Source organism: Sciurus carolinensis, chromosome 17 (assembly GCF_902686445.1).
Source record: "Sciurus carolinensis chromosome 17, mSciCar1.2, whole genome shotgun sequence".
Taxonomy (NCBI): domain Eukaryota; kingdom Metazoa; phylum Chordata; class Mammalia; order Rodentia; family Sciuridae; genus Sciurus; species Sciurus carolinensis.
In genome coordinates, this window is record NC_062229.1 from 57,450,003 (window position 1) to 57,462,028 (window position 12,026).

The following is a 12,026-nucleotide window of genomic DNA, read 5'->3' on the forward strand; positions in this document are numbered from 1 at the left end:
AAATTATATTAAGATGTATTTACATATTGAATCAATCTATTTTTTAAGTATCTGTTTGCAGTCGTCAATTCCAGATATAAATAGCAGGCATTCGATTAAAAATAGAAATCACGGTCTTGAAAATGAGCTGATAAAATGGACTCTTCCCCATATAGGCCTATGACCTTCCTATGACCGTTTTATCATATCAGATTGAGAATTTTCTACCTTGACTACACATTACAATTGCCAAGTGTGTTACTCAATTTTTTATTCCCATGACCAAAATACTAGACATGAACAACTCAGAGGAGTAAAAATTTATTTTGGTTCGTGGTTTCAGAGGTCCCAGTCCATGGTTGGCTGACTCCATTGCTTTGGGCCTGAGGTGAGACAGAACATCATGGCGGAAGGGTGTGGTAGAGGGATGCTGCTCAACTTGCTCAGTTTATGACAGGAAAGAGAGAGAAAGAGAGAGAGGGAGAGGGAGAGGGAGCCAGAGAGAGAGAGAGAGAGAGACAGGCAGACAAACATACAGGAAGCAACCAGGGACAGATATGATCCTGAAAGCTACAGTGATTTTTCCTCTGGCCACACCCATCTGCCTTTACTTAACACCGAGTAGTCCTTTTGAACTGTTAATCCGTCAAATGGATTAATCTAGTAAGAAGGTTACAACTCCTAGAGCCTCACCTCTGAACCTTGTCACATTGAGAAACATGCTTTCAACATGTGAGCTTATAGGGGACTTTGCAGACCCAAACTACACCACTGTGTCGGTGCTTAAGGCTGCACTCGAGACCAGTGAAATCAGACTCTGTGGATACAGAACCTAGATGTCAGTTCCCAAAAGATTCTAATATGCAGCCAAGCTTGATAACCAGTGAGCAAGTACCACCCAGTCAGTGAATTTTCCTGTCGAGTGACTTGATGTTCTGGCATTTGGGTTGAGTAGCTGAGAAAATTATGGGGAAAGAGCTAGAGAGAGAGAAGAGAGAGCAAGATGATTCAGAGATGAGCAGCAGAAACATTTCTGGATTCTCAGAGTTGATGTCTGTTGCTTTTTTTCTGCCTGGCAGACAGAATCGTTAACAGCACCATCTTCTCCTTCAGGGGCTACCTTGCCCTCATTCCGTGTTGCCTTGGGGATAATGGTCAAGTCAGGTCCACAAGCTTCTTGCTCCTTGATCAGAAACCCAAGGCAGAATATAGGTGGCATGGTCATTTTGGTGACCATTGATTGTCATGGGAAACTTAGTTACAGCTACAGGGATCCCTGGAGGTACCTGATTCCTAGGATTCTGGGGCCTGCTTGTTTAGCCTTCCTGAGTTCTGGAATAGAGCGCACCTGTGGCTCAAGAATTCCAACAGGGTTTTCTACAGTCCTTGTGGTTCCAGTTCAAATCCATTTGGAGGCCTTGTAGCATTCTGTTTGGGGGTTCATGAGTCAGTCCTAGATCCTTGTTATCATAATAGAGCTCATGGTGTTTTCGATGTGACGACAAGTTTGTGTTTGTTGACACAAGCTTTTAACTGACTCTCCTGTTTATGTGGATGGTCCTGAGACTTCCTGAAGCAGGCACAGAGCCTTCCAACCCCTATTCTAGTCTTCAAGGTCATCATCAAGATAACCCCTCCTCTTTTTATCATTCTTTTTGAAGCCTCATTTATTCATTTTCATTTTGTAAGTATGAAGATCTTGGAGAGGAATTCATAACAAAGGTATACTTTCTGAACAACAGGATTAAAAGCTTCTCAAATACAAATATGGTTCTAAATAATGCATGATCCTTTTAAACAGGAGCCCAAGTCTCCTCGTGAAAAATAAAAAAGAAGAGCTCTTATTTCCTCTATCAAGCGACGTTAAATGAAATTATAGTACTACCATTAAATCCAACTGTACACCAATAATTTTTCATTTCCAGTGGTGCTCTTCTTTATTAAAAATCTTTATTAAATAACAAAATATGCCAGCTAATATAATAAGTACTTCCTTGAGCTCAATATTAATGTACTTGGCACACGATTCAAGGCCATCTACCTGAAGGTAGGAAGCGCATGATTTTGTGCTCAGGGATTCAGGGAGCAGAGTTGCACTGATCCTACCTTAAAGACCAAAGACGGTTCTCCAGGCCCGAGTCACGGAAGTGGTAGGTAGTGCTGGGTGTGCAGATGGTGACCTCTTGCTAAATCTGAATCCATGGAGCCAGATTATTAGAAGTCAAAGATAATTGGTAAAAGTTTAAAAAAGAGACACAGCAAAGTACAATGCTCAGCAGCTTAAGTGATTAACGGTGTTGTGATCTTTGGCAAACGCTGGGTAAACTAAAATGAAATGGAACAGCAGGGCAAGAGCCAGCAATGTATGATCCTAACATCTGACCGGTTCATGTTTCCTTTTGCGAGAGTCTTAAGGAAAGACATCTCTCTCCTAGGAATATTCTGGTAAAGACAGGTGAACAAAAAGGATCGATTAACCAGGCATTTTTTTTAAACCATATTTTATATTTTATTTTTAATACAAATATGTCACAAAATAAAAGGTACCCAGGCATCTTTTAACAAATACATTTTCTGTAGTGTATATCAAGCCATCATTTACAGGTGAACACTGCCAAAAATCTGAATGAATAATTCTTAATTTGTGTACATAAAATGATATGAGATAAAATTATAGGGAGGATGAGAATGAACAAATAAGAACCCATTCAAAGTCCTAATATCTTGTCTCTGTATTAATTCCTTCACAGCTGCAAAGTCCCACACATCTACAAAAAGAATGTAGGTTTCCTGAACATTGAACATTATTTACAAAATGGGTTCATCTCTCTCGGTGCCTTTCGATTCTGCAGACCTGCTCGTCCTGTGCTTCTTCACAGACTCCGAGCTGCTGTCCTGCTGCTGGGGTGGCGGTGCTCTGCCCTGGAAGCGGGGGTTAGACCAGCTCATAGTATTTCCCAGTCTGGGGGTCAAAGTAGCAGTTCAGACACGGGTCATACAATAAAGTCAGCACTTCCTCGTCCTCTTCCACACTCGGGTCTTCGTCACCTGCAGGCAAGGGGAACCACAGACATGTTAGCTACCAGACTGACCTGGAATTGCTCAAGGGCGACCCGAGGGAAGGGCAGTCGGCAGGTTCCACTGACTCTCCGGGGGGATTTTCTTCAGGTGGGTGAGTGTTAGGCTGGAAAGGAGGAGACGCGGAAGTGATGGGCAGAAGAGACTTCGGTGACCGGAAGGGCCAGCTTCCCAGGGAAGGATAAGATCAGGGTAAGGACCTGGGGCTGGGGAGAGAAGACAGCGCCAGGGCCAGAGGACTAAGGAGCCAGGCTCCCTAGGATGGGGGGGACTTGGGCAGGATTCAAAACGTACTAATCACAGGGCTAAACGCCTACATGGTTCAGTGCTCTACCAAATGCAGAGCAATGCAAATTTAAATGACAAAATAAGGAATCAATCTTCATTCCTATACTGGAAAAAGGCTACCAAATATGAATTAAAAAAATCAAGGTCATTTACAAATATAAGATATATAAGGCAGAGAATCCATATAGAAGACGTGTCAGGTGATCTGTAGTGTTAGTGGTAGGAAGGTCTAAGTTTGCTGGGGAGATAAATGTGGCTCGGTTTTCCTTGTGACAGTCATTCAAATGACTTGGATGGAAAACTCACTGCCTAAGTCATAACCGTTTTCAATAAATGGCATGATATTTAAAGAAATGTTTAACAAGGATGCTTCCTGATCACCTTTTGTGTGTCCAGTGTCGTGCTAAGTGCTTTGGTATTTGGACGTGAGTCCTTCAGAGAGTCTGTGGAATAGGAGTTCAGAGGCCAGGGTCTGGTTCTCTGAGCCAGAGAGGATCAGGTAAAGGGGGTGGTTAGGACCACATTCTTCTCTTCATTAACACAGGCTGTTAAGGACTAAAGAAAAACAAGCCTTAGGCTGTGAGCTCACCAGGGTCAGCTTAGGAAGGGCTTGGGCAGTGGGCTTGGAACAGGGGTCAGCAAGAAACAGAAGCTCAATAAAAAGACTGTTTCTTGACAGTGTGAATACAAGCTGATGATCTGACATGTCACTGCCCAGAATAAGGAAGGGAAGGTGGTGGTGGTAGGATTCTGTCTCACCCAGCCAAAATCATACCAAGCTGAAGTGTGGCCACCATCAGGATGTTGACAGACTGGAGTGAGGTCCAAGGTGTGGTGCCCAGATGGTGAGGTTTTGAAACCACACCACAGTCATTCCTTTGCCCATCCTTCTTGCAACCATTCCAGAGCATTTAACCTGAGCTTGGTATTGGCGACATAATGAAAATTTTAACAAATAGGAGCTGTTCTCCAGGAACAAGCAAAGAAATGGGTGAAGCTGGGTATGGTGGTGCACACCTGTAATTCCAGCGGCTTGGGAGGCTGAGGCAGGAGGATCACAAGTTTGAGGCCAGCCTCAGCAACTTAATGAGGTCCTAAGCAACTCAGCAAGACCCTGTCTTTAAATAAAATACAAAAAAAGGCTGGGGATATGGGTCAGTGATTGAGTGCTCCTGAGTTCAATCTCTGGAACATTAAAAAAAAAAAAAAAAAGGCAGGTGAAATGTACATTCAGTGTCCCTGTGAGTCGTGAGAAGTGCCAGTAGTCTTTTTAAAGCTGAGGTTAACAGGGGAATGGGGACATCTGCCCTGCTTGCGGTATCTCAATGGTAGGAAGTGAGGGGTGAGGAAGCCTTTCTCTTCTAGTAGCTCATAAGCCTCTCATGACCCAGTGGAATGGGTGGGTCTTAGTGGACCCATTATACAGATGAGAGAGCCAGGGTTTGCCAAATTAAATAGCTCATCTGAGGTTGCCTGGTGAATTAGAGGCAGAGCCGGGGACAGACTCGGTTCCCAGACTCAATTTCAGTGTTCTTTCTAGTGTATCCTGGTTAGAAAACAATTGAGAAGCTGTAAGTCTGAGCTGGTCTAGAGCCTTGGGTTCCTACATAATAAGCCTAATTTGGTATAAACAAAACTTTAGCTAAATCAATCAGAAACTGTCAAACTAAGTGGGGACTTTTGACTTCAACACATCAAAAATATTTCCTTGGTCCCGATTTTGAGAAGACCTTACAAAAGTCTCAGCCTGCCTGCTCCGGCCCTCCTTTCAGCTGAGTCTAATTGCTTGTCGCCAGTGCTGATTCACAAATTGTTGTCAGCTCAAAATAAACGCTTTAAAATCTTCATGTACCTAAGTTTATCTTGTAACACCATGCTTGATGCTTTTGGGAAGGGGGTGGTGTAACACATTTAATTGGGACCTATTACATAAAAGGAATTTCAACATGGGAAAGAGTAAAAAAAATAATTTAAACTGTCCTACATTTGAAATTATCAGATTTGGAAATAAAAGGAATTTGATTTCTCATGTTTCAGAAACTGCCGGTGAACATCAGAGAGTCCAGGTGGGAGGGCAAAGAGCTGGTAAGCACAAAGGAACGGGGCTCATGAACTCCAGAAAGGAGAGGCAGGGACAGTGGCTTTGGGCTTCAAGGACGAGGGTGGCACGTGAGGGATTCTGTGGGATTCCAGGAGGAGGCAAGAGGGCCACAGGGTGGAAGTCAAGGGAAGCCATCGTTTGGCTGAGCAGAAGAAAGAATTTTCTTGCTGACCAGCACATGGAACATGTCCTCTCCGGGGCGGGTGGAGTGGGGACTGGGTAACTACCTGTACAGGGACTTACAGATGAGACCTCATGGGGTCGGGAGCAGATCCAACCCATTCCTCTAGTGCCTCTGATGAGCTTCTGTGAGCCTGGCCTGTGGTGGTTCCTATCCTTCAGCTACGCCAGGCCTTTGCTAACCGCCATGTTGGGTGAGCAGTAGTAGCTGACCTGAGCACCTGGCATGGTTTCTAGTGAAGATCGGGGGACCAGACGGGGAAGGCCGCCTTTCCTTTGTTTTCTTCTGTTCCCACAAGAGTGGTCCTCAAAGCCCAAGTGGGAAAGGCCGAAGACTGTTCTTCAATTGGTCTTTCCCCGTGGAAGATGACTGACCCCCTTTAGGCCACATCGGCAATCAGAGGGGAGCAGCCTGTCCTTTCCTTTCAGGTATCCAACCTGTTGTCTCTGTAACATCTGGGCTACTTCAGAAAACTGAACAAAATCAGTTTATGAGTGAGTCTACTGCAGGACTGAGCTGGGCACAGTCTAGTTGTGGTGTGGCATACGACGGGAGACAAAAGCAACCACTAAAGATCCATGAGGAGCTGAACTAGGAGTGGCTACTGCAGAGGGTTCAGGGCACCATGGGCTCAGGGATCCCACACAGTTGGGTATGAATAGGGGCCCTGCTGTTTACTGCCTGAAGAACCGCAGGTTGGCTGCAGGTTCATTTACCTCACTGGACCTTGGCCTCCTAGTTTATAAGATGATATTAACAATTCCTATTTCATAGGGTTCTGTGGAATACTGTTATGCACAACAGTGCACATAGTAGTTGTTCAATTAATGATAGTTACTATTATTAATTCAAATAATAATAATAATAAAATAAATCATAAACTATAAGCTAGAACTTTTTTAGTAGCTCAAAGTACTGATGCAGCGGAGAGCATGAAGGAAAGGTGTCATAGAGACAGGCAGTATGGCATTTAGATAATGGAGTCAGACAGACTCCATTGGTCTAAATCCTATTGCTACCACAGTGTAGCTGTGGAATATTGAGAAAATTTACCAGTCCAAGCCTTCTTTTCCTGTATGTAATGTGAGGATGATAATAGTATCTGTCATAGTTTCAACAAGGACTAAATAAGTTTCCTTAATAATCCTCAGTACGCACAGTGAATACTCAGTAAAGGTTATAATCATCGTCATGGAAAGCAGTAGGCATGAGAGGATGAGAGGGGTGTTTTCATTTATATCTTATTTCCTACTGAAAATTGAATCTATTTGTTTTTTAACTACCAAAAGAGGGGAAAAATGGATTTGAATAAAATCAAAAGCCCCTAACTATTTTTTTATATAGGACACTATGATGAATTCATCTTTGACTCAAAACAGTTCTTAGACCAAAAACCATGTATGTTTCAAAAAGTTATACATCAGGCATAATGTTAAAAGTCACATATCACCGAGATAAATGATTACGGGTCGCACTTTCTCAGGGACGTGCTGTTTGATTTCTTATCTCCACTCCATCAACACACTGGGGGAGCTGACCTCAGGCACATATGAATTATATACTGTATAATTGTTCAGTGCATTCTGTGTCTGTGCTTTACAAAAAGATAAAATTTTAAATTGGTGCTATTAAATTAGAAAACTCAACACATTTTACAACCAGTCAGGAATCTTTCAGAGTGAAAATAACCATTGTAATGGGCCATGGATCTTTATCACCCAACTGCAAAGGAATCAAGGTGGAGCCAATTCATTAGCAGAGGTTTGTGTACATAATGCATACAAACTGAAGCAATAGCTGCTATAGAAATGCATTTGTTCCGATACACATCACTGTAGAGCTGGAACCTCATGCATTGCCACCGTGGGCACTAAGACAGGTTTTGTGGGTTTTAGTACCAAAGCTCTAAATAGATGAATTTTAAAACCACCAACAATGACATTTGTGCAGAAATTGGGTGAGATTATGGATAATTTCACATTGAAATAAGTGCTTTCAACTTACATAAAAGGTCGTGTTTTCATTGTAACTTCATTTTCAAAGCCTCCAACTTACATCATTTTGCCATTTTAATCCCTACGTAATGAAATTATAATATCATTAAGCAATTACCACTATGATGTCAACCACTGGGAAATGTTTTGAAAGGTAATTATCCTGCATGGGTATGGGGTAATTTTCAATTATATTCTTGGAGAGTGCAGAGTTTGTTTTTCCTCAAAATGCTAAATTGCTCTATTTAAAGACTGGCTACAGAAACTCTAAAAGGACAAATTAACAAATAAAACCCTTTTCTGCTACCAGGCCAAGAGCATCTGGACAGGGGTCCAAATTGCATTTTTATTCTTCACCACATAATAAAGCCATTCCTGGTAAAGCAAAATTACCTTTCAGATAATAATCTATTTACAAACTTTGAGCCTCATCTACTTTGAAATTGCTTAACAGGAGAAAAAAACCAACAAAGTCAGATCAAACGCAGCAATAGGGGCTGTCCTCAGTGAGATCAGCTCGGGTAAATAACCTGCCCCGTTTGCCTTTGAGAGTCAATTAATACAAATGCTTAATTATGTTTATTTGATGCATTTTAACTATAGATAGTAGAAAACCTCTAGGTGCGAGCTAAGTCTTCAAGCCTGAAAATAAACCATGTGGAGCTAGTTTATCAGATTTAAGTTCTCTGAATCAAGACACTCTACTGATTTTCGATTTTCTGATGCTGCCGTCTAAAATTAAAAAAAAAATAGTTAATGCATTTTCTCTCCTATAGATCTCGAGAACTGATGGACGGCGTTTTTATGTGCATACTAACACACTTTTGTTTAAACAGTTCAGCAGTGAGGGATCACATGAGGATGGGTCAGCCCTGAAGATCAATAATGATGACACTTGAGATAAGATTTTGCTGAGTGCTAGACACCTGCAGACGCTTCCACCAACATCGCTCATCGTGGGGCGAAATGAACTCGCACTGAAATCTGGAACGACTATGGTGAGTTCTGATCTGCCGAATTCTGTTCTTCAGCAAACATGTGCCTTCAAGTAGGAGAAAGAAAAATGACCAACAAAGGAATAGAAATGTTGAAGAGATATTTTCTTCTGTTAGAAAGCTATTTGGTTTTTTGGGAACTCAAATAATGTCCTGTGATCACAGTCAGGTGTCATTTGGGAAATAGGTACCTTTTGTAAAAGCTAGTGCCTCTTTCTTATTGAAAGATATCAATTCAGGGCCAGGTTGAATGATTTGGATGATTAATTAGGGGTTATTGTAATTTCAATCTCTCTAGGTATTATGATTTAGCTGTGAGATGTCACCCAAAAATCTCATGTGTGAGACAATGCAAGAAGGTTCAGAGAAGAAATGATTGGGTTATGAGAGCCTTAACCCAATCAGTGCATTAATCCCCTGATGGAATTAAGTGGTGACTGAAGGCAGGTAGGTGTGGCTGGAGGAGGTGGGCATTGGGGGCGTGGCTTTGGGGCGTGGCTTTGGGGTATATATTTGTATCTGGAGAGTGGAGTCTCTCTCTGCTTCCTGATCACCATGTGAGCTGCTTCCCTCCACCACACCCTTCCACCATGATGTTCAGCCTCACTTGGAGCCCCAGGCAATGCAGCGAGTTATCTATGGACTGTGAACTCTGAAGCCTTGAGCCTTCAGATAAACTCTTTCTCCTCTGGTTGGGTCTTCCAGTCACAGTAGTGAAAAATTTGATTAAAACTCTAGGTGGTCTCAACTTTAAAATACACAGGAATTCTAATGTGGGCTTGTAAGTGTGATGCTTACAATTCTGAATGTCTTTTGTTACCTGTGAAGGAAGGTCTCTGGCCAACCTTCCTAAAAGCCTGCTTTGGGGCAAGGTGTTACCATGGTGCTATGAGAAAATGCATCCTGATTTCAGTGAGAGAAGCTGAGCCCAAATCCTGGACCAAGACCCCTCTGGGTTGCATGTTGTGGGGGATATGTAGGTGGGAGAAGTTCTAGAAGAGAGAAGAGAGCATCTTAAGACACCAGCAGTGTGTTTACCTTTCTAGAGGAGCATTCTCCTAGACATCTAGAGGACACTTCTGATGTCCCCGGTGGGTGTTGACTTCCTTTCTGACTTATCATTTCTCTGCAGAGAAGATGGCCCCTGGATCTGATGGCCAGTTAAGAGGCAAACATTTAACCCAGAAAGCTTCAAGAAAATGGAACTTCCTAAATGTGAAAGGTCACGGTGGACTTGCCAGTCATGTGGTTCTTATCCGCTTAGCTGGGAATTCTATGGTAGGACTGAAGAGAGGGGGTTAAGGGTGCAGATCTCTGGTCAGACAGGCTGTGGCAGTGCCCTGCTCCACACAGTGGGTCTGTGACCCAGGCTGGCTCCTTCACCTCACTGTAAACTGGGGACAAGACATCACCCCATGCCTACCAGTACTGGGAGAAGTTCTTGTGGGGTGATGCACAGCAAAGTCCGCTTGGTGCTGGGCACCCAGTGGTGTTTTATTCTTGCTCACTTCTGCTGTCATTTTTATATCACCCATATTGCTCTGACGGGGGAAGGTCTGTTTTGCATCTTCAGTAAATCTTCAAGGTACAAAAAAGATCCAAAGAGTAGCTCAAATCATCCTCAGCTTTCCTGTGGCCGGCAGACTTGCTCATTCATGCCTCAATTCTTTTTTTTTCTTCTTGGTACTGGGCATTGAACCCAGGAGCATTTAACCACTGAGCCACATCTCCAGTCATTTTTAATATTTTATTTAGAGACAGGGTCTAAGTTGCTGAGGCTGGCTTTGAACTCTCGATCCTCCTACCTCAGCCTCCCAAGTTGCTGCGAGCACCACCACACCTGGCTCGCTCATCAGATATTTTCAGAGTGTTTGCTATGTCCTGGACACTACATTAGGTACCGGGGATGCCACTATATGCTCAACGAAGCATAATGTTTAGACTCAGAGTATGAGGTAAATGTCAAGTCATTGCGTGACTGTAAACAGGACGACTGTGGAAGGATTCTTCTGTTAGAGTAGAGCAGGCAGCCAGTCACCCCTCTGTGGTGAGCTGTGAGGAGTCATGAGACTTTTATAATTATTATTATTTTTTTGGCAGTGCCGTGGGATCAAACCTAAGTCCCCATACATGCTAGACAAGTGCTCTACCACTGAGCTACATCCCCAGTCCCAACTTTTGTAATTTTTTTTCTCGTAATTTCGATAGTACATCTAAAAAATAGGCATCTGCTGCCTATTTCCTTCTTGTGGGAGATTCATCAGTGTTCATAAAAGGCTCTCCTCTGTGGCACTGTCGTAAAGAAGTACAAGGATGTTATTTATAGGAGATTCTGGCAACTCCCCAAACCCTTCGGAATGCCTTTCTTAACTGGAAATCCGTGTGAGCCGTGAGTGAGGTCTACAGGCGGGAGAGAGAGGTCATTATTATTCCATTTGGAGCTGGTAGGCATGAATAATTTAAGGGTCATATCTGTAAAGGAACAAATGTCAAAAACAAATTGACAACTATTCTTCGAGCAAAGTGTGGTTCATTTTCAAAAGGTCAGTTTAGTCGTTTCTTGAGGAAGTTCTGAAATCTTAACTTCCTATTTTTATATTTCACATGAGCTCCAGGAAAACACATTTTTAGTGAGTGTCGAGGGCACGGGTGCTCCTGGTAATTGGTATTCAGCAAGTATATCATAGTCCAGGAGGAACTGCGAGGAGCCGCGCTCCTCCCTCCATCGGGTGGCAGGGATCACAGCACCACGCTGTTCCTGCAGGTTGCTTGGCTCACTCGAAGGTGGCGTTTATACACTTGAGACATTCCGGCTGGGCAGAAATTGGCTGTGACACAAACTCTCAGTGAATAAAGTAGGGACGGGAACCTTGGGGTGGAAATGTAACTCATGCACTTCTTTTTGCATGGACTGGGCAAGTTTTCTAGAATTCCAGATTGGCCAGGCCATCTTTCCCTGCTGTTAGAAGGTAGTCACACAAATGCAGGCTGACCTCTCCATCTCTGACGGAGGTACGGTAGTCCAGCATCTCATCTCAGGGCTCCTAGTCCTGGGGAACTATGTGGAAGGTGGAAGATGGGGCAGCAACAGTACTGCACTGCAGAAAGGCTGTTGTGGAATTAGGGTGCCCAGAACATGGGAAGAGGAAATGCACGTTAGCTGTTATTGTTTATCCCCTAAGCCTGAAGATGGGCCACTTCCTTTCCCTGTGAACCAGAACAAATCACACTCACAAGGCAGTGAAATGTTTCAGCAGAAAGACACAGACGCGGAGGAGCCTAGGACCCAGTCCTAGCTGGGACTCTGATGACCTTGGGCAAGTCATTTACCTCTTCAGGCAAATGAGAGGGCCCAACACACCGGGGTATTTAACTGGTTCATCAGAGCTCCAGGGCAGGATTCTGAGACC

At 43.4% G+C, this 12,026-nt stretch overlaps 1 protein-coding gene across 3 annotated transcripts in view; it reads right to left on the bottom strand.

The window, feature by feature from the left end:
- Window positions 1-2,515: 2,515 nt before the first annotated feature.
- The window catches only part of Cfap20dc (CFAP20 domain containing), a 230,944-nt gene continuing 221,433 nt past the window's right edge, over window positions 2,516-12,026 (bottom strand). For all 3 annotated transcript variants that reach the window (XM_047531685.1, XM_047531684.1, XM_047531683.1), the window contains one exon: window positions 2,516-3,027. In XM_047531685.1, coding sequence (XP_047387641.1) covers window positions 2,915-3,027 — 113 coding nt within the window. In that variant the 3' untranslated portion in view covers window positions 2,516-2,914. The remainder of the gene's footprint in view (window positions 3,028-12,026) is intronic.